The sequence below is a fragment of the Martes martes genome, assembly GCF_963455335.1.
Source record: "Martes martes genome assembly, chromosome: 14".
Taxonomy (NCBI): Eukaryota; Metazoa; Chordata; class Mammalia; order Carnivora; family Mustelidae; genus Martes; species Martes martes.
This window is the reverse complement of record NC_137902.1, coordinates 39467482-39489781: the sequence shown is the minus strand read 5'-3', so window position 1 is coordinate 39489781 and position 22300 is coordinate 39467482. Positions and strand designations below refer to the sequence as shown.

Here is a 22300-nt window from a genome sequence, read left to right as displayed (position 1 = left end):
AGCTAAGAAATCTAACAAAGAGTTATAGAATTTGACACTGTTGGAATATAGTTGCACACATTTGCTGCTCACACTTCATATACTAGTGCAAAATGATAATAGTAGTAGTAATTTGGCTTCAATTTGACCACACTACCAGATATATAATTAATAAAGTACTAAATTAATTAATTAATTAAGTACTAAAATAATACTTTAAAAATAATCATAACTGGGGCACCTGAGTGGCTCAGTTGGTTAAGTGTCTGCTTTCGGCTCAGGTCATGATCTTGGGGTCCTGAGATTGAGTCTTGCATCAGGCTCCCTGCTCCGTGGGAAGTCTGCTTCTCTCTCTCCCTTTGCCCCTTCCCTGTTTGTGTTCTCTCTCTCAAATGAATAAATAAAATCTTAAAAAAATAATAACTACCATTTCTTTAAAAAAGCATAAAATTTACAGTTAGTGGACTTATTAAATTGGGTCAGAACTATATTATTGGATTTTTAGGTTTGTGGGTTCTCATAAAACAAAACTCACAAGTCCTCTTGAATAATCAAACCATAGAGGGGTAGCAATACATGCACAGGAACTGGGGGCTTGGTTAAAGATAGTTGGTAACAATCCCAAATTCTCACGCTATAGTCACACCATTTGTACCACTCATTACTTAGAAAACCAGCTGGATTTAAGCACTTTTAGTTATGAGTCCAAATTCATTTACACATATTAAATACTGAAGCTATGGCACAGATCTTGTTATAAATGTCTTGCCTCACACTGTAATGTAAAATGTGATATTTAACACTGCTTGGATGAATTATATCAATGATAAAGAATTTGGATAAGTTGAGGCTTTTACAATTAGTATTATTGTTGTTACTTTTTCCATTGGTATTTGTAGCTTCAGCAATGACTTTGTGAAACTGTGTCTTAACAGTGAACAGTTCTGTAGCTTTTAAAATGCTGGGTTTCCAGTTGTTTGGTTTTTTGTTTGTTTGTTTGTTTGTTTAGAGAGAGAGAAAGAAAGAGTGCATGCGGGGGGAAGGGAGGGGAAGGAGCAGTGGGAGAGAGAGAGAATCTTAAGAAGGCTCCAAGCCTAGGACAGAGCTGACCCAGGGCTTGATCTCACGACCCTGAGATCATGACCTGAGCTGAAATCGAAAGTTGGTTACTTAACTAACTGAGTCACCCAGGCACCCCTGGATTTTCAATTGTAAAACAGATTTTGTCAGTGACTTTTCTCTTATTAAATCCTCTAATATTAATGAACAATCCATTAAATTATTAGGAAATAATACATATTATATTGGATTATAGAATGCTAAGAAGTTTATGTCTTCAACAAAATTGTTAGACCTGTCCCTGACTTTGTGCAATATCCACATTATAGTCATTGACTGAAAAATAAAGACAAGAATATGCCATTGTTTCCACTATGTGAAAACCAAAATCTTGTAAATCATAAAACATCCCTAGTCTTATTACAACTATTTAAAAGATTGTGAGCTTATCAAAATGCACATGAAAAAAGATTTTTGTTTTGTTTTTTTCTAAAGTAGGCTCCACATACAACACGGGGCTTTAACTCATGACCCTGAGATCATGAGTTGCAAGCTCTACCTGGTGAGCCAGCCAGGCACCCCAAAACAAGTTTTACTATACTGTACAATGGGTAGATTTATCTGAATTCTCAGGCATGGTTATGGCAGGGCAAGAATTCTCAAACAAATTCAGTAAAAAGAATGACTCAAAAACATTTGAAAAGGTCTATGGGAGAAGTGCCAGTAATGACTGTAGGATTCAACAGACAAGAAGAGGAGTTCAAGATAGCACCATCCCAGGAAGGCCAGAAAGCCTCCATCAAGAGCATAGCGGTCACTAGTCTTGGGCAAGAGTGGGGACAGCTTTTGCAGGACTGGATGAAGGGAGCATGTTGTTTTTGTTTTCCTAGCATCTTTTATCTCTGCTTTTGGTAACAGTCCCAAATTTTTTTTGGGCACCCACTTAGAGGTGGGAGGAGTGGGAATATGATCAAAGGGAAGCCAATCAGATTCTATTTATCTCAGGAATTTGAAAGTTCAGAAAAGAAACACAAGAGGGAAATTGATTGGATTTTGGTCATTCTGGTGGTAGTGACTCAAAGGGGACTCCTGAGTTCCTGTGGTCTATGCCCTTCCCAAGCCCTGCCTACTTAGTTTTTCCTTAACTGTGAGTTCTGTAGTTTCTTTCCCCCAAATTCAATTTTGTCAGTTTTCCAATTTCTGTTCTGTGCAAATAAAGAGCTGTATGAGATACAGAAGGTGGGTATACATAGAAACATTTTAAGCATGAGGTGGGAAGGGGAAGTCTGTTCTCCCCTGCAGAGGCAAGTGGGGTAGATAATATGAAAAACGCTATGAAGTTATGGAAGGGAGCTAATCAAGGATAAGTATAAAGATCAAGGATAAGTAAAAGGACTGCTAACCAGGGCTGAAGTTTTAGCCATATTTGCAGAATATAATTTCTAGTGATTTTATTCGGGAACCTTGGCTCGGGAAAGGAGAAAGGACATAATTGGATTGATTCAAAGTTAGGAGCTAGCAGGGCTATATGTCAGAAGGTTGACATGAGGATATTAAAGAACTTTCAAAGGAAGTTGATGGCTACTACCATGTGTGTTATGCAGAACAGGGAAAGAAATAAAGCTAAGAAGGTGGCACTGGGGGAACAAGGGGAGAACTGAGGGATGAGGTTTGGGTTCATTGAGAACAGACTAGGGAATAAAAGAAAGACCTAAAATTTAAGAGGCTGCTCTGTTGCAGTCCAGATTTAGAAGTAAGAAAATCAGGTTTATAAAGACTGGGGTGCAGGTAAGTGAGGGGCTCTGAGAACTGGGATATTGATCAAGGCTATTAAGACACATTGAGACCAGGGTCATTAACTGGTTACCTAATTGATGATGTCAGATGAGATGCAAGGGCAGTAACTGGCTCACCTAAATTTTACCAACCAAATTGGAAAGGTTTTTGTTTTGTTTCTATGGAGTGAGGCATTCTACTAGAAGGCTGCTAGACAGCCAGTTAAAAATAGAGTTCCCTTAAGAGGGTAAGACTAGATACAGTGTAGCATAGTGGTTAACTGTGTAGGTTCCTGGCTCTGATTCTTTGCTGATTGTCTAACCCTCAGGAACTTATCTTTCTGTGCCTCAGTTTCTTCAACTATAACATTAAGATAATAGCACCTACTTCACAGGGTCTTGTGAGAATTAAATGAATTAATATGTATAAAGTGTTTGGTCAATACTCAGCACTACATAAATGTTAGCTATTACTATTAAAGGGAGACAGATATAAAAATAAATTATAATACAATGTAATACTTTCTGATATTTATACAAACATATAGAAAACGACAGGGGCAATTAAACTGTACTTGGAATAATTGGGCACATTTTCACTGAGGTGATAAAAGCGAAAACAAAAGAAAACCCAAGAGCTGGACAAAGAGCATACGGATAGTGGTAAGATCCATGTTTAATACTCACCAGAAGGCAGGAATTGTGCTAGCTGTTTTTAGAATATCACCACATTTAAGGGCACCTGGGTGGCTTAGTCATCAAGCGTCTGCTTTTGGCTTAGGTCGGGATCCCAGGGTCCTGAGCCCCCCATGGGGCTCCCTGCTCAGCGAGAGCCCTGCTTCTCCCTCTCCCCTGGCTTATGCTCCCTCTCTTGCTGTCAAATAAATAAGTAAAATCTTAGAAAAAAATACCGCAGGGGTAGGGGTAGGGAGAGGGTGGTTGGGTTATGGACATAGGGGAAGGCATGTGCTATGGTGAGTGCTGTGAAGTGTGTAAACCTGGCGATTCACAGACCTGTACCCCTGGGGCTAATAATACATTACATGTTAATAAAAAATTTAAAACAAACAAGTGAAGAACCTAAAAAAAAAAAAATCACATTTAATGCCATGTCCCTGCAAGACATGTATCTTCCTTTTCCTGAGGAGGAACGCTAACAGAAGTTAAATGACTTGCCCTTGGGTTGGTCTGGCACAAGAAGAACTCAACAAAGGGAAAAATCTGGATCACTCAGCGTTACCGGGGAGCTGGGAGAACTTAAGATACACTCGCAGCGGGGATCAGATTATAAAAGATTTTGCTTGTCTTATGAGAAGTCTGGACTTCAATCTGTGGACAATGCCGAGTGGGTAAAGGCTTTTAATTAAGCAGGGCCTACACAACGTTGAAACCGAGCAGGTCAGCAGGGATGGTGATGGTCAGACTGGTCCATCCTCCTCCACTTACTGAGCGCCAAGGCGCGGACCCAGCGAAGGGCAGCGGAGTTGCAACCAGGAAGACACGCAGTTGGGAAAGCTTTGCTTCCTCCCACGAAGGCCGGAGCCCCTAGACGGGTTGTTTCACAGCTTCCTTTCGGGGTTCCCTTCTGGAGAGGACCCGGGCACGTAACGCGCCCCACAGCCACCGCCTGCGCCCTCCGGCTCCACAGCAACCCGGCCACCAGCGCCCCCAGGCGTCCGCATCCTCTCTTTCTTCCCGCTTCCATCTTAGCCCAGCCGCAGGCCTTCTGACTCAACTCCGAATCCGTGGCCATTTCTTTTCTCCGCCTGCGCGGCTCATCCGGTCACGTGCGAGCACGGTCACGTGACAGCCGGTCACGTGCCGGGGCCTCAGGGTTCAGGGCTCCGCTTCCGCAGCCCTGCGGGCCTCGGCGGATACAGTGGTGGCTACCCCGGAGCCCGCCGAACTGCACCGCCGGGATGGTGAGGGCGGAGGGCAGCGTGCAGCGGGCGGGGTTGGGTCGGGGCCGGGCCGGGGCCGCAGCCTCCCCGAAGCTCAGCCCTTCTTTTCGTCCTTCCCACTGCAGATGAACCGGACGACCCCCGACCAGGAGCGGGCGCCGGCGTCCGAGCCTGTGTGGGAGCGACCCTGGTCGGTGGAGGAGATCCGCAGGAGCAGCCAGAGCTGGTCGCTGGCGGCTGATGCGGGCGTGAGAGGCGGGCCCCAGGGACGGGAGTGGAGCGGGGGCCGCCTGGGGTGACGCGCAGCTTGCTAGCAGAAGGATAGGAGCCCCGAATCCTTCCCCACCCGCTCTATCCCGCTGTCTCTGTTATTTTTGATAACACGCCTCTTCCCTATTTCAAAAACGCCACGGTGGCGGACCCTAGGCACCTGGGCGGGGGCGGGCCTGTCGTCCTTAGCTGGCTGAGTGCCCCTACTCGGACTGCAGCCCAGACGCGGGGTTCTGTTCCTTGTTTGGGTTTTCAGCAGTGCACCCACCTCCATCTTGAGGGAGGCAGATGGATTTTCTCTGCGCCCGGGATTACTAGGGCACCAGTGAGGCCATTCCACGCTGGGACCCGGACTGTATGGGGAGGTAGACAAGCCTCTGTGGATCTCTTGCAGTGGGACTTTAAAGGCCTGGGGCCCTAGAAGCTCGGAACTGTGATTCCAAAGTCCCATATGAATACATTTTAAAAAAAAATAAGAGTGGTGGTTTGTTATTTCGCTCTTCGTCCGGGATTTCTGAAGAATGATAACCAAACAAGACTTCAAAAATTCTCCCGATATGAGATAGCAAGTGTCCATTCACTCCTGTCACTGTTGTGATGAGCTGCTTTAATGTTTTTCCATGCTGCTTGGTCTTGGGTACTGTCAAAAGCAGCATCCGTTACATTCCAGCACATACACTCAAAGTTGAAAAGAAAATGAGTTCTTTTTTCTTTTTGACCCACAGCAGACACATGTGATACTGATATTGCTGTTTTTTTTTTTTTTTTAATAGCTGCTACAGTTTCTACAGGAATTCTCACAGCAGACTATCTCTAGGACCCATGAAATCAAGAAACAAGTGGATGGACTAATCCGGGAAACTAAAGCCACAGATTGTCGTCTTCATAATGTCTTCAATGACTTCCTTATGCTGTCTAATACCCAGTTCATTGAGAACGTGAGTTATGTAGTTGTATCAGACTTATAAATAATGCTTTTTGGAGAAACGAGAGTTCTGTTGTGATACTTAGTGGATTTTTATTAGGTACCCTCTTCAATTTTGATGAATGTAGGGGTTCTTGGGAATTGAAGCTTATTCCTCTAGGATTAATGCCTTTTTTAAAATTAGTAAAATTTATTTTTTCAAGCTTTAAAAACTAGTGATATAGTTTTTCTTAGTTCTAGTTTTTTCATCCGTTTTTAGTTTTAGTTGTGCCGACTTGGATGGCATTCCAACAAGCCTTTTTGTGGACATGTTCTGTAAGGAGAGCTATACACCAAGTCTGATCCTCTGGGCAACCAAAATGTGGCTGCAGTATTGACTGTGTCTATCACGTTCTGATAAATTATATTAAAGGCATGCGTGAGCCTACTTGGAATAGTCTTTTTTTTTTTTCTTTTTTGTAGTATTGATTAACATTTTGTTTCAATGGCTGAACCTGTTATATGGAGTCAGCTCTAAACAGAGTATTGAGCTTTGAGCCATGATTTTTCACTATATATGTATTGACTTTCTAAGTGCTAGGTCCTAGGAATACATAGGTAAATTAGCTAGACCTCTCTTTGGAGAATACCACAATATTCCGTAATATTGTAATTCCCAATAGAAAGAAAACAAATGTGGCTAGAGCCCAGTGAGTGAAGGGGAGACTGTTAAGAGATGAAAATGGAGAGGAAGCTTAGTTAAGCGCATCTCTGTGTCCATCGGGAGGTTAACTTCCTGAGTGTCAGCCTTATATAATCTGCCAAAAGAGGATTATTAAAGTAGCCTATTTCCTGAGATTGTTAGATGTAAAGTATTAGAAAGGATTTTGAAAATTGCAAAATTATAAAAGCCCGAGATTCAGGATTATGACAACAGAGCCAAATATTGTCATGCAGGTATCTTATGCCACATAGTAATGCGGTTTTTTTAGTAGTTCATGTTGAACAGCCACTACCATTTTGGGGAAACTGTATAAAATAAGGATTTAGTGAAGGAGTTCAAGATCTCTTTGCCAGTAAGTTTAAGATAGAGCAAGTGTTCTAGTAAAATCTCTAGTCAGCTTTTGGTCATCTGTGTAGAATGTGCGTGCTTGGTTCTGAGCATCTTTCTCACTGGCAGATGCAGTTTACAGGTGTATGCAGCCCTGTTTCCTTTTCATCAAGCCAAATATAGTTTCCTTTTAAGTATACTTGTTTGCCCTCATTCTGTACTTTTCTTGCTGGGTGAGGTGTTCAGCTCTTCTCTGCAGTCAGTGCTGGAGCCCTAGAATAGGCAAGGAGTTGAATTGGAAGGGTCCCTTTGTACCCAATGTGCCTGTACCACTAAATTGGTACCCAGTTGAATTTTGTGGAGTGGGGGTGGGCATCATAAACTATTTTTTCTGAATCACAGTCTTCATGTCATACTTATCTTTCATTTGGCTGTTACTTTCTGGCCAGGTTTTTTTAGGTTTTGAGTTTTCCTTGATCTAGCGGGTTTTTTTGTTCTTGTTGATTTTTTTTTTTTTTTTTGGTAGTAGTAGTTCTTTATTTCTGCTCACTTCTTGGATGCCCTTTTTCCATACGTTTTTCCATTGCCTTAGTCCTTAAGCTTCTTCCCCTTCCATTCTGCAGCCAGAATTCCCCTCTCAGTGTGCTTGTTTTACTGCTTCTCATACCTTCCTGTAATGCCACGTGTTACGTGGTCTTCTTATTCGTGGCAGAACTTAATGATGTGAAGGGTGCAGCTGATGCTTAATAAAACTGTGAAAAAAAATCTACGTATGTTAAGACACTTTGCAGTGATTTGGCTTTTTATATGTTTTCTTCAAACCCTGACACTGGTGCTCATGTATTACAATTCTGGCTTGAATGATGGTGCCATTTAGTTTCACGGTAGTTTATTAGAAAGTTACTCAAAATCACAGGTAGGTTTCTGGGTTTTAGTAGTTAACCTCAGAAGCAGGTACCCAGGTTGAAAAATGCATTAAAGAATTAGTGAAATTAAAGAGCAATCAAAACTTTCTAGGACAAGAGAAATTAGTACCTTTAGTAAAGGCCCAAGAGGGGACTCTGAAGGAGGAGATATACTAATTAACAGTGGGATGTTATCAGAAGGGAACAGAATTCTTAAGGTTTCATTAACCTATTAATTTAAGAAATTTGTCCTGAAACATGAAGTGACCTAGAGATGACTTTTTTTATAAACTTAATTTTTTTAGTAATCTCTATACCCAAAATGGAGCTTGAACTCATGATCTCAGGGTCACGAATCGCATGCTCTTCTTCTTCTTTTTCTTTTTTAAAGATTTTATTCATTTATTTGACAGACAGAGATCACAAGTAGGCAGAGAGGCAGGCGGTGGGGGCAGGTAACGTGCTTCCCGCTGAGCAGAGAGCCCAACGCAGGGCTCGATCCCAGGACCCTGAGATCATGACCCGAGCTGAAGGCAGAGGCTCAAGCCACTGAACCACCCAGGTGCCCCAGGAGTTGCATGCTCTTCTGACTGTACTAGCCAGGCACCCCAGAAATGACTTCTTCAGTGTACTTCCTATGACTGTAATTTCATATTTATTGATATAGTTTGTTGTGTCAAACTACCCTATTAAATCAGGCCCCACATTTGTTCTAAATATTGTATTCTTTGGGCCCAGCACGTCCCTGGTTTGTAGGACCCTAGAGAATGTCTGAATGAATGAATGAGAGAACACATAAATGAAAAAGACCAAGGCTATTTATAATCTGTTAAGAAGTCCTCAGCCCCTGGGTTCCTCTTCTCCAGTTTACCACCATATCTCTGACCCCATTTCCCCAAATGAAGAAAAAATCCTTTGAGGGGAAATACCAAAGATATTTAACAATCTGGGAATAGCTACCTGATTTAAAAATTATCAAGAAACACACGAAGCTGTGAGGGTAGCCTGTTAAGAGTGAAGGAAGTTAGCATTGATTATCTGCTGCATGCTGGGGACTTGAGATATGTCGTTCTCATCACTCTTGGAAGATCCACGGGTTTTATGTATTTGCTGGATGGTTTCTTAGAGGTCATGTTTGGCCTACCAGCCATAGTCTGCTAGTATCTTATGAAGTAGATTTTAATGACAAGCAGGGGAAAAAGTAAGATGTTGGTGCTGTTCAGACTTGAGCGTGAAGCTCAACCTTTTAGGTTAGATGGTCTTGCTATTTAAAATCTGAAGTGATCTTGGTAGCTGCCATGTCTGAAAGCCTCAGTTTTGAGATTTATTTACTTTTTTGTTCCTGTCTCTGAAGATTAACCACCCCTCCCAATTTCTTGTACTTATAGAACAGTTATTTTTTTTAAAAGTATGGAAAACGAAGCAGCATGTGAAATTTCAGATGGGGGGTGGCGCTCTGAGCATTCTGACATATATGCATTCTAAGTCCATCTCCCATGCTGACATTGGCCTTTAAGTTTTTTCCTTCCTGTTATAAAAGTAATGAACACTTGTAGAAGAGATTGGCCTAGATAAAAAGTACTAAAGTGAAAAAATTAAAACCACAAAAAATCAACTATAATTCCACCTCCCCAAATTAACCAGCCATTGAACACTTTGCCATATTTCTTTCTAGTCTTTTTTTTTTTAACTTTAATCTTTTCTGTACGTATATATATGCAGGCCGCATTTTTCTTAATATTAGTTTATTATTTTATAACCATTTTAATAGTTTTTCAATATAAAACTTTTTAATGGAATCTTTCAAATGTCTAGAACAGAACAGATAATAACCACAAATGCGAGGAATATGCACCACTTTGCATTAGCAGACTTTAATATTTTTCCATATTGGTTCAAAGGTACCAACTTCCCATTTTTTACCTTAACCCTAAATATTTTGGCTGAGGGCCTCTCTTTGTATATCTGTATTTTTATTCTTATCTGGAAAGTATATATCTGCATGGATGTGTAGGCGTGCTTATATATGTAGTATGAAATAGCAATGTTACTTTGTTTTTTTTCCCCATATGGGTAAGCTTTATTTTAAGTTTTTTTCCTCACTGACTCATGTGTATGAAAGTATGTATATATACATTTATGTTTTGTGAATGTAAAATTAGGCTTACATGTAATTATGGATCAGTTTCTTGCCTCTGTATTTTATTATGATTATCTCTATGCCAGTATCCCAATATTAAATACTGTAGATTTCGAATAAGTCTTACTAGGACACATTCCCATGTATTCTTTTTAATAGTTAAATAGTTAAAAAGTAAAAGACATCACAGTGAGTTACTGGAGCCATAGCTCTCTTGGAAAAGAGATGCCTGCCCATGCTGTACAGGTCAGTCAAATGCCTGGCCATTGGCAAATATTTGGTGGGCTTGGCTTACCTGCTTTCATATAAATGGGATAATAAAAGTTTATCAACCATTTTAAGCAACAGGATGAAAAAAACTTTTACCATTTCCATTGCTCAAAGTGTTAAAGCTCTTGTTACCTAGTAGGTAAGTTCTACCAGTTGGCATTTCCAGTAGCCTCATGTTTAAGTACCTGTATCGTTGCCCTGTCAGCATTAGGTATTAGGTTATACCAAAAAGTATGAAAATGATATCTTAATTGTTTTTGTGACTCTTTCGTCAACCAACCATGAGATTGAACTTTTTTTCATGTTTCCTAGTCATTTGTATCTTTTTAAGTTTAATATTTGGTTCATTAACTGCTGCTTTTTGCCTTTTGTCTTTGACTGATGGCCTCAGTCATTTGTTGAATGATCGTTTCTTCTCTGTCTTTGACTTTTTATATTGAGTGTTGAATTTGTATATTGCATATTGCAAGGTCTTCCAAATATTTTGACCGTTTAACACTGAATTTGATTCCACATGTAGCGTGTATATGACGAAGAGGTGGAGGAACCGATGCTCAAGGCTGAGACGGAAAAAGCAGAACAGGTACTTGCACTAAATCTCTCTTCTGTTGAGTCTTGACTTAGGGAAAGAAAGTGGTGGAACTTTGTAACGTGGCTGGTGGGGGATTGTGGGCAAGAGGAAGGTTACTAGGGGAAATGGAAAGGCTGCTCCAGATAGCCCGGGGGTTGAATTGTTTGGTTTATTTCTGAAATTTTGTATAGTAAGAAATACATGAAGTTTCTAAATTCTGGCTTCAGAGTAGAGCACAGGTCAGTGGAGATTTTCTGTAAAAGACCAGATAGTAAATGTTTTAGGTTTGTCTGGCTACATTGGTCTGTGTCTCTTTCCCTTCTTTTCCCTTCTTCTCTTTCTCCTCCTTCCTCTCACACCCTTAGAAAATGTAAAAACCATGGGGCGCCTGGGTGGCTCTGTCGTTAAGCCTCTGCCTTCAGCTCAGGTCATGATCTGGAGGTCCTGGGATCGAGCCCCGCATCGGGCTCCCTGCTTGGCAGGAAGCCTGCTTCTTCCTCTCTCACTCCCTCTGCTTGTGTTCCCTCTCTTGCTGTCTCTCTCTCTCTGTCAAATAAATAAATAAAATCTTTAAAAAAAAATGTGAAAACCATTCTTACCTTGAGGGCTATACAAAAGCAGGCCACAGACTGGTCTGTAGGTTGTGAGTTCTTTGAAGACCATGTTTTCCTGTTCTTTCATGACAGCCTGGATTCCTACCAGTTGGAAACGACAGTGAGACGAATGCTAATTTAGTCCACACACATTTGAGTGCCTCCTGCTTGCCACAGGGTGTGTTAGTAGAGGACATGGAATGCGCAGAGAGCATGTATTGACTCTCCTAAGATTGCAGGGAGCTGGTGACTTAAAGACTTAATCCTCAGGAGCTTATGGTCTTGGTTGGGGCACTAGGGAATAACATGTCGGAACTGCTAACTGTTCTGAAAGTTCAGGTGAGAAGAGCTGAGGGATGTAAGCAGGGAAAACCTACAAGGATAGGACGTTAGCTAGGTGAAGAAAGAAGGGCCAGATTTTAAGGCCATTTCAGTGAGAGAGAATGCCAGCAGCTGAAGTTCAGTGTTGGGATATGTGCCTGGTATTTTATGGACTATGTTAATGGAAGATACTGGTGGCTAGGCAGGAAGAAGGAAAAGGGAGTGAGGGGTGGGTGCTGGAGGGCTTCATAAACCAGGCTGAGGAGTCTAGGGGCAGTAGTTTCTATCTTTCTATCTTTCTACCTTCCATGGCCTCACATGTTCTAGATTCATAATCATTATCCCTGGGTATTGCCACACCATGGGCCAGAGCATAGTTAAGACCTTCTGGGCTTTCTAGTCCCCTGGCAGGGGGTTGTACCTTCCACTTAGGAAAGCGCTGGAATATAAGTTTATAATGGGAGTAGCCTTGGCTCAGCTCTAATTTACTGAGAAGATACACATCACTTGAAAAAGTTGGTATTCTGTGAGTAACTGTTGCTCAGATGAAACTGTTAGGATAGGATGTTAGACACCACCCATAGTTCTGCCTATTCTCAGCTTTAAAAAAAGTTACTTTTAATGATTCTCAAACAATTTGCTAACCATTTAAATTTGAATGCAGTGGATATGGTTACACCAGGTCAGGTTCATTGTGAAGTGATGAGTGTGTAGTGCACTATTTTTAAATATTTACTTCACAAACACGTTTTCACACACGTAGTGCACCGTTAGCTATTTAACTGGAACCAAGCATACCAGAGTGGAAAAAAGATGCAGCCAGAACAAAAAAGCCCCATTAGAAAGACTTCCATACTTGAGGTGAAAGTGTAAGAGACTCATAGGTTTTCCCTTTGACCCTCATAACAGCACTGCATGGGTTGGTTCTTTCTATAATTTTGTATCAGCTTCTAGAATATTTATGAAGAGGGGAAATGACATGAGTTTGTTTTTTCAATATTTCTCACAACTGAAGACACAGTTGATGAGTGAGGGGACTGTCACTGAGAGCTGCTGTGGTAGAAAATGGAGGCCTGTGGAGTATTTTCAGCAGCTTGGTGATACGTGCAGACATTCATTGGGGGCATTGTTTTAGGATCCTGTACAGGATAAGTCTGAGATGGAACTGACCCTCTCTTGCTTTGAAACAGATTTATGAAATAGCCATAATTACTAGGTTTTGGTTTTTGTATTTTAACTGGTTGAAAAATGACATCTCTGGCTGGAGTATTTCTAAAGTCTTAACTTCTGACTTGTCCAAAGACACATTAACCAAAGTTCATGGGATGCAGTCATGATGAACCTGAAAATCTAGGCCCTTCATTCCTTCAGTGGCAGGGGAGTGGTGTACCATTCACGGGCAGGGGATTTTTACATAGGTTACTTAGCTGAACCATTCTACCAGAGTTGTGCTTTTGTTTCTGTAGGTGGTGAACTGGGAACTTTGGGACCTTAGGTAGTTCGATCCATGTCTGGAAAGTGACAAATTTGGGGTTTAAAAGCTACTCCAAAGTCTCTTGAGATGTTCAGCAGAATCTGACTTGTTAACATTTTTAATTGATTTCTTTTTGTTTTATTAGGGTGGTATCAATATTTTGGAGATCCATGCTGAACAGTATTTTTTTGTAGGAGAAGACCCGGGAACAGAAAGAAGTAGATCTGATTCCTAAAGTTCAGGAGGCTGTGAACTATGGTTTGCAAGTATTGGACAGTGCATTTGAGCAACTGGATATAAAAGCAGGAAACTCAGACTCTGAAGAAGAAGATGCTAATGAACGGGTGGAACTGATCCTTGAACCCAAGGTAAAGACATTCAGTTCATATATTTATTGTCACACTCGTGTTTGGGTACTTTAGTTGGGCACAGAATCAGTAAGACATGGACTTGATTTTGAGGAAGCAGGCGTGGCACTTAACAACTTCACATTGATTCTTTTGGAAAGACTTGGTTTACCTGAACATTGATACAAGGCAGCATGCCAGGGTAGGAGAGCATAAGGGTGTGGGGCATGGTTCCTACTCTCACAATGCTTATTACAGCATTACTGGCTGGTGGGAGAGAGGAGACATTTATATGAGTCCTGATCATAAGTGTTCTGAAAGAGAACTGACTTCTAGCTGGGAAATGAGGGTACAGAGGAGACTTCGATTGTGTTTCTAAGTATGGGAAGGCTCATGAGAGGGGCAGATTGTTGGGAACCTGAAGTTCTCTGTAGCTTGTGCTAAGGGAGACTGCAGAAATGTTGAAAGAGTTTTTAAAAAAAGTATTGAAAGACATTTGGGTTGATTTCAGGTTTTGGCTAGGATGAGTAAAGCCATTATGAGTGCTCATGAATAGACTATTAGCCTTGAAATTAGTTACTGCTTTACTATTACTTTCAGATCTGCAGAGCAGACATCTGGGGCAGCACAGCCACATGGAAGTAAACACAAAAGGTTGCCGTATTGATTTTGAGAGAGAGTCCTTGTGACACACAAGTGTGTTATGAATTGAAACATGCCACAGGGGCGCCTGGGTGGCCCAGTGGGTTAAGCGTCTGCCTTCAGCTCAGGTGATGATCCCAGGGCCCTGGGATCGAGTTCCTCATCAGGCTTCTTGCTCGGTGGGGAGCCTGCTTTTCCCTCTGCCTGCTGCTCCTCCTGCTTGTGTGCTCCCTCCGTCTCTCTCTCTCTGTGACAAATAAATAAATAAAATCTTAAAAAAAAAAAAAAAGAAAGAAAAGAAAAAGAAACATACCACAGAGCCAAGCTCTTCCAGTCATTCGTTCTGCTGCACGCTTCTCCTTCCAGTTCAAGCTTCCAGTGTTGTACGGTGTCGGGGCCATTCCTTTTGCACTGATACACTTGCTAGCTTGCCTTCCCACTGTAGAGATTATCAGTCAGCTGTGGACCCTGGGCAGGTGTATTGCCTGGGCCACACTTGTTAGTTCCAGGTCCTACACTGCTTTCTTTTCTAATGGGAAGGCCTTCTAAGTCACGGTTGGCCCAGTTAGTACTTTCTTGTTTGCACTGTTGTTATCTTTTTGTTTTTTAAGTTTTTATTTTTTCATACAATCTCCACACCCTGCACGGGGCTCAGACTTAACGACCTTGAGATCGAGAGTTGCACACTCTACCAACTGAGCCAGCGAGGCGCCCCAGTTGCTGTGGTGTCTTTAACCTTTACATTAACCTTCCCAAATTCTCTCTTGCATTAAGCATCAGAATTGTTTTCTCCTGCACCCCTAGGGTCTTTCCAGTACAGAAGAGAGATGTTGGCCAAATGCCCTACTTTGCAAAGGACAAATCAGTTTTTTTCTGTGGAGGTGGGAGGTTTTCCTGGGGTGAAGTGCTTTCTTGAGCTTAAATTTTTAATACACGTGTGTTGGGTGGGACTTAGAAGATGGGAATGGAAGGGTGTCCAGCAGGTTTTCTCTTATATACTGTGTCCTTCATTTTATTCTGTTGTTTTATAATCTGGTTTTATTTTGCCAACTTCATTTTTCTAAATTATACAGTGGGTGCTGCTGGGGGATATTATTCTTTTTCCTTCTTTGGGTCATTTTTTTCTCCCAGGCAGGTTCTCATCAGTTCTCATGTGCCTTTAGTTCATTTTGTTGACCGTAGATACTTGCGTAGTGGCTGTCTGTTTTCCTCTCATCTAGCCCATACTTTATGTGCCCTCTCCGGCCTTCTCTTCGCTGCAGTGCAGTGTGAAGGAATCTGCTGTTGGTCCCCACCTTCTCCCACTCCCAAACCTGGACACACCCACCTGCCTCCCACAGTCCTATAAAAGCATCTGGGTTATTTCCTCAGTGTGCTTCTTTGCAAATTTAGGACGATGATTGATGATTCTCAAGATTGATTGGTTGAGTGGTTGATTTTTGCTCAGCAGCACTGCATTTTAGGGGAGGAAGGCAGGGCTAGGACCCATCAGAGCTGGCCAGAGCTTTCAGTTTCTTTACTTGGTCCTCCTTTTGAACATGTTACTATGAAGTTGTGACCCTTATTTGGTTACTGCTGGTAAATTTTGTGCATACCTTTGCTATTTTGAGTACAATGAGGCCCTTGAGAAGGGGCATTCTATGTGATTTAGCTTCTCTTGGCTATTTTTTACCTAAAGATTTAACTTTTTAAAAAGTCAGTGATTTTATTTTATTTTTTTTGTACTTTGCATCCTGCTGTTTCTTATTCTTCACTTTCATTATATAACTTGTTTGGGGTAGTCAGATGCAACAGGATGTCAAATGGGAAACTTACTTTTCTTATCATTTTTTAAAAAAAGATTTTATTTATTTATTTGACAGAGAGAGATACAGCAAGAGAGAGAACACAAGCAGGGGGAGTGGGAGAGGGGGAAGCAGGCTTACCACCAAGCAGGGAATCTGATGCGGGTCTTGATTCCAAGACCCTAGTATCATGACCTGAGCCCAAGGCAGATGCTTAATGACTGTGCCACCCAGAGGCCTTGGAAACTTATTTTTCAACCTGAATATTTCATGGCTATTATCTTTCATTCTTTACAGGATCTATATATTGATCGTCCTTTACCTTATTTAATTGGGTCAAAGCTCTTCATGGAACAGGAAGATGTAGGTCTTGGAGAGCTGTCTAGTGAAGGTATCTTTTGAGCCAAATATTTTTGTTACTTTGAACATTTAAATCTTTTTATTTTAAAATAGTTTCAGTCTTTACCTTAATGTTATTAGAATATTACAGAGAACTCCTCTATACCCTTCCTTCGGGTTTACCAGTTGTTAACATTCCACCACATTTGTTTGATTTTTTCGATTATATATACATAATGTTTTTTTCTGAATCTATTTGAGAGAGGCAGACATCATGCCCTATTACTCCAAAATATTTCTCTGTGTGTTTTCTAAAATCAAGGACAGTCTCAAATGTATCTAGGGTCTATTATCAAAGTCAGGAAATTTTACTGACATAATTCTACTAGCTAATCCTCAGTCATATTTCGGATTTTGCCAGTTGTCCCACTTATGTCCTTTACAGACTCTTTTCCCTCTGGTCTAAGCTCCAGTGTGGGATCACGCGCTGCATTTAGTTGTCAAATCTCTGGTCTTCTTTTAGTCTGATAAAATTTCTCAGCTTTTATTTTGTTTTTATAGGTTTCACGTTTTTGAAGCATGCAGGCCAGTTTTTTCCCTTGGTAATTAACTTTTTTTGTAGTTAATAAGTACCTTATGGGGAGATCCTTTAAGACTATGTACATGTTTTACTCCTCACTACAGTGAAGATACTTTTAGTTCCAGTTAACGTGTATAGATGCTTTTATCAAAATCTCTGTGATGCTCAGGTGTTGTGTTTTGTGATTTTGAGAAAGAACTAAGGATGTTTTATTATGAATATTGGCGATAACGCTTTTTCTTTCTTCTAACCAGAGGGGTCGGTAGGCAGTGATCGTGGCAGTATTGCAGACAGTGAAGAGAATGAAGAAGAGGTAAGGGCTGTTTGGTGTCTCCAGGTCATTATGGGCAGGAACCTAAGGGTGCGTTTAGCAGGCTAAATAAGTATTTGACAATTAGCGATCTCTTTTCACAAATTTTTTAAATAGTGATAGTAGCCATAATCTGAGATTTTGGTTTTTTTTTTCTTTGCGACTGAGTTTCCCTTTTGTCTTGTGTACAAAAGCAAGGAAACTGCTTTTTTGACCCCCCCCTTTTTAAAAAAAGATTTTATATATTTATTGGAGAGAGAAAGCCAGAGACAGAGCATGAGCAGAAGGAGAAGGGCAGTGGGAGAGGGAGAAGCAGACTGCTCTGCTGAGCGGGGAGCCGTGTGAGGGGGCTGGGATCTGGGGATCATGACCTGACCCCAAGGCAGATACTTAACTGACTGAGCCACCCAGGCGTTCCATTTAATCCCTTTTTTACCATTCCCCTCCCTCCCACCTCCCCATCAAGTCCTCCTCTTACCAATATATTTTGAGGGGGGCAGCTTAGATATTTTGGAAGAATCTGCCTATAGTGCAGTCTTTGAGTTTCTATTTTGGAATAATTTTAGGGAAAAAGTCTATATTTGAACCTTGTTTATACTACAAAACCTAATCCAGAAGAATGCTTGAAGCATTCACTTACATTTTTATTTTGCTGCTGGCTGTAGTATCTTCATATCTACCGAACATGATCTGACTCCCTGCTCTAGGGCCTTGGCCTCTGTGGACCTTGACCATTGTTGTATCTGGGGTTGTTCCTTGAGACAGAATATTTGTTACTAATGTGTGAAGGATAGTTCATGAGTGTGGATTCCTAAAAGGAGACGGTATTGTATGTATGCTCCTCTCTTCTCCTCCTTCCCTGTTTCTGTAGTCAGCCTCCCCTGCCCTCCTGCTGGCCCTCCAAATATAGCCCCTAACAGTAGGAATAAACTTTTCCTAAATAAACTTGCTGTAACTGATGCTCATTAGCTGAATCCTTTGCTTTTAGCATTTGATTGCTAGTAGGAAACACTGATGCTCCCCCTCTTGGGCCTGATGTAGTAGTTATCTTAGTTAGAGGGAATATAAAGAGTGGAGTCTAAAATGTAACATCACACAAACCAAGTTGTGATAGTTTAATTAAATGTGCAAATATTACTTTAACTTCAGAGGTTAGCAATGATAGTGCAGATAGGTGTGAGCAAATTATTAGAGATGTTTAAATTAACCACAAAAATTACATGTTAGCCTGAATGGCTCTTGGTGCTACTAACAACTCCCTACTTTATCTGCACCTTGATACTCCAAGTGACCAGTAAGCAGTACAAAGAGACTGAGTATAGATGTGCCCCAGAGACTTAGACCTGAAGTCATTTCTGTGCTTTTGAGTAAATCCTGTATTAACAACAAAGCCTTTTTTTCCCCCTAAAGGAGTCAGATGAAGATTTTGCTAATCATAGTGACAACGATCAAAACCGGGTGAGCCTCATGTACTAAAGTGACTTTGCTTTTAAATTTTAACTGAAGCATAGCACGTATACTAAATATATGCTGAAATTACTTTTGAGGAGAGCTGGGTGATGGGGATGGGTGAAATAGGTGAAGGGGATTGCACTGAGTAACATATAGAATTGTTGAATCACTATATTGTACACCTGAAACTAATATAGTATTGTATGTTAATTATATTGGAATTAAAATAATAAAAAATCAAATAAAAAATTACTTAGAATGACTTAAGGGAAAGTAAGGATTTATTCCTTATTTTTAAAGCTAATTTTCCTTCAAGCATTTCATGTTTTTAAGTTATCACCTTGGGGGTTTTTGTTCGTTTGTTTTTTTCAGTTTTGCTTTATATTTTATCTTCATTTTTCTTAGAAAACAAAGAAGTGAAAAACAAAATTGAGAAACAGAGTCTCTAAAAGAAAGCCCAGTTAGTCAAGCAGAACTATTTCACATGAATCCCCTTCCCTGTTTTAAAATTTGAGATAATACAGCAGTAAGGTTAAGGGACACTCAGAAGGTGCAAATCTAATCCTACTGTGTTAGCATAGCAGTCTTAATTTTTGCATGACCTTCTAAGGATGTATTCTTTCCTTAATATGCATATCTTTTCTGCTCTTTTATGTTAACATATTAAAATATTTTCTTATATTCTGAATTGTTTGTATTTGCTTTGTGAACTCCATATTTTAAGCATAATAATATAATGATACTTTCATAGTTTCTAAATTTATATGGGAAATAGTTTATTTCCAGGATTTTATTTTTGAGATAATGCTGTATTACGTTATTTCCATACACAAAAATCCGCTTATATCAACAATTTCCTTAGGAATGAAATGGTATAGAATTAGAATAAAGGCTCTTGATATTAGTGTCTCATTACAGATCATGCATAATGAGTTTCCTATAATCTCATCAGCACTGGGATGATGATTTTTGCTACCGTAATATACGTACAGTGGTATATTGAGATAGTCCCAATTTGCATTTCAGTTTCCTAAGTGGGAAATATTTTTTCACAGAGATTTTCAACTACCAAGTAAAGGATTTCATACTTTTTGGTTAGTACTTGTATTTTCCCGGTTGTATTCACAGAGGCGATTTAATAATCGGTCTGTAGAGGATATTTATATCTATGGAACTTACTATTAAGATTGATAACTTCAGACTTTTATATAATACAATATAGTGGTTGAAAGCATTGACCTAACCATTTATTTTATTATTAAAGACAGACTGGTTTTCTGTGCTCCAGCAAGCCTCAGGATTCTAAGGATTAAAGTAGCTTATAAAGTGCTTTTAGCTTAGTACCTCACACAGTTTATACAAATGATACCTACCAGTGGCTGCTTTTATAAAGATTAGAACTTCACAGATAAAGCTTAGTTTGAGCCCTCCAATCTTCATTATCCTAGACTCTTTCAGAGATAACTGGTGTTGTGATTGGGGGTATAACTGCTTTCTTTGCTTTTTCAAATGTATCTGTGTCCCTAGAAGTGAGATAGATGTTTGGGTGGAGGGCACGGAATCATGCTCAGTTTCTCATTCAGCATTTCTTTCACTTGATGCCTTTGATGCCTCTGCAGTTGTTACATCTGATTCCTTTTAATTATTCATATTCTTAGCAAGATGAGATTCTGCTTATTTAAGTTATAATTTCTCCAGTGATGGACGTTTTACGTATTTCAGTGTTTATTATTCTGTCTAGTATTTGCACTGAAAATACATCTTATGTGTTATTTGTTGTAGCACATTTATTGCTTTGGGACTTCCGCTGCATCCCCACCATCATGCCCCTTGTTTGACAAACTGTGACTGTTTTGCCAATCGGCTAAGTGGCAGTATCTCTTTCAGTTGGATGACCTTATCTCCTAGTTCTAATCTCGAGGTTTATGCTCTTAGCACACTGCGCAAATGAGTGATGAAGAAGAGGATGATGATGGCTGTGACATTTTCGCTGACTCTGAGAAGGAGGAGGAAGATATTGAGGACATTGAAGAAAATACTAGACCTGTAAGAAAGACTACAGTTAACTCTCTTGACAAGGTTTTAGAAATGAGGACTCATTACTTCTTTTGTCATTTATGTTCATAACTGTCTCATTTTGCATTATATTTTGTACATTTACACTTTTGAAAGTAATGGTTGAGCATCACTAGTTGGCCTTAGAAAGATCACTTTCTCTTCCAGTTGTTACAGTTTTACAAGTCAGATCGTTCAAGTCTATTCAGTTCTAGAGTTTTAAAACCCTACTCCTCCTCTCCTTTTCCCACCCTCAGTTCCTCATGGAAGCTTTCTTATCTGATTCTTCCAGGGTTAAAGTGAAATATTGAAATAAAATAAGCAAATAAGGACCATTTCCCTGTGAAGGGAGTTCTGTTTCTCAAGTGATCTGGATAGGGTACATATGCTTATATTCATTTGGTTAAATTTTTAATCAGTTCAATTCCTTTGCCTTTGTTTACATAATTTTGTTAGGTATCAAAAGAAACTATAGTAGTTTGTGTGTTACCAAAAAAGGTGATACTTTTGATCTTCTCTGCCTGTAGAAAAAAAGTAGACCTACATCGTTTGCTGATGAGTTGGCAGCTCGAATCAAAGGGGAGGCTACAGGCCAGGTGGAAGAGGAGCGAACAGGTACGTCACTGAGAGGAGTTGACGGGTCGGGGAGGGAGTGCAGAACCCTCTGCTGGGCTTCACTGAGAGCATATTTCCCTGTTTAATTTTATTGAGGCATGAGAGGCTTATTCTTTTTTTTGGTTTATAGACTCTTTGATAATTGAACATTGTGGAACCCCCAAGAACAATGCACATATACACATGGGTGTAATATTTTATATGGAGTTTCAGAGGATTAATAGATGCCCTAATTATTTATCACAGGCTCCAGATTAGGGATCTCTCACTTAATATTTACTCCTATATTTGACTAAACACGAATGTACTATCTCATATATTCTAGTGACTGGACAGGATGGAATGATGTCAGAACAATTCTTTCAGGTAGAGGGTACTGACTGTAGTTCTAAGGTAGAGCTGAGACACAAAATTGAACGTCCTGCTCTTAGCTTCGGAGCCCCAAGGCTGACAGAAATAAGTGTAAAAAGTCAGTCTATAAATACTAAGGGTAGACTGTGTATGCTTAAAACTGTGAAATACTCTTCAAGCCTTGTCTCCAGGAGAAGCAAAACCTCGGAAGACATTGAAGGAGAAGAAGGAGAGGAAAACCCCCTCAGATGGTAAGCCTTTCCCCTCAGTTCTGTTACATTAGGGGGCTCCTGATTCAGGAATATCACTTTTGTAACTCATAGAATTCCGCTTTAAATGCCGACAAATGGGGTCTGTCTCTCTTCTCATTTCTAAACCATTTAAAAGTGTGCTTTGGGGTCCTGGGAGGAGATTTGTGTGTGGTGTCAGAATGATGTAAAGATTTGAATTACTAAGTTTTATAGCATCATCAGCGTCTTTCTAGAATTCTCTGGAGGTAGAGAAACCAGGGATCCCTAGCATTTGTTTTCTTTTTTTTTTTTTAGCATTTATTTTCAATAAAGAATATATCAGAGCCTTTCATATTTAACAATAACATCCACTACATTCCTC

At 40.3% G+C, this 22300-nt stretch overlaps 2 protein-coding genes across 6 annotated transcripts in view; one reads left to right on the top strand and one right to left on the bottom strand.

Annotated features, from left to right (window-relative positions):
- NCOA4 (nuclear receptor coactivator 4) overlaps positions 1-4600 on the bottom strand; it is a 65259-nt gene extending 60659 nt beyond the window's left edge. For both annotated transcript variants that reach the window (XM_080822874.1, XM_080822875.1), the window contains exon 1: positions 4260-4600. The gene's annotated coding sequence lies outside the window, so the exon portion shown is untranslated. The remainder of the gene's footprint in view (positions 1-4259) is intronic.
- A 24-nt stretch (positions 4601-4624) lies between these two features.
- Positions 4625-22300, top strand: part of WASHC2A (WASH complex subunit 2A) — a 53899-nt gene continuing 36223 nt past the window's right edge. For 2 of the 4 annotated variants that reach the window (XM_080822871.1, XM_080822873.1), the window contains exons 1-11: positions 4625-4735; positions 4840-4962; positions 5758-5922; positions 10775-10837; positions 13408-13581; positions 16284-16377; positions 17160-17218; positions 18626-18673; positions 20603-20713; positions 21250-21337; positions 21880-21939. In XM_080822871.1, coding sequence (XP_080678997.1) covers positions 4733-4735; positions 4840-4962; positions 5758-5922; positions 10775-10837; positions 13408-13581; positions 16284-16377; positions 17160-17218; positions 18626-18673; positions 20603-20713; positions 21250-21337; positions 21880-21939 — 988 coding nt within the window. In that variant the 5' untranslated portion in view covers positions 4625-4732. Of the gene's footprint in view, positions 4736-4839; positions 4963-5757; positions 5923-10774; positions 10838-13407; positions 13582-16283; positions 16378-17159; positions 17219-18625; positions 18674-20602; positions 20714-21249; positions 21338-21867; positions 21940-22300 lie in introns of all 4 variants that reach the window. The other 2 variants (XM_080822870.1, XM_080822872.1) reach the window with 1 other exon arrangement.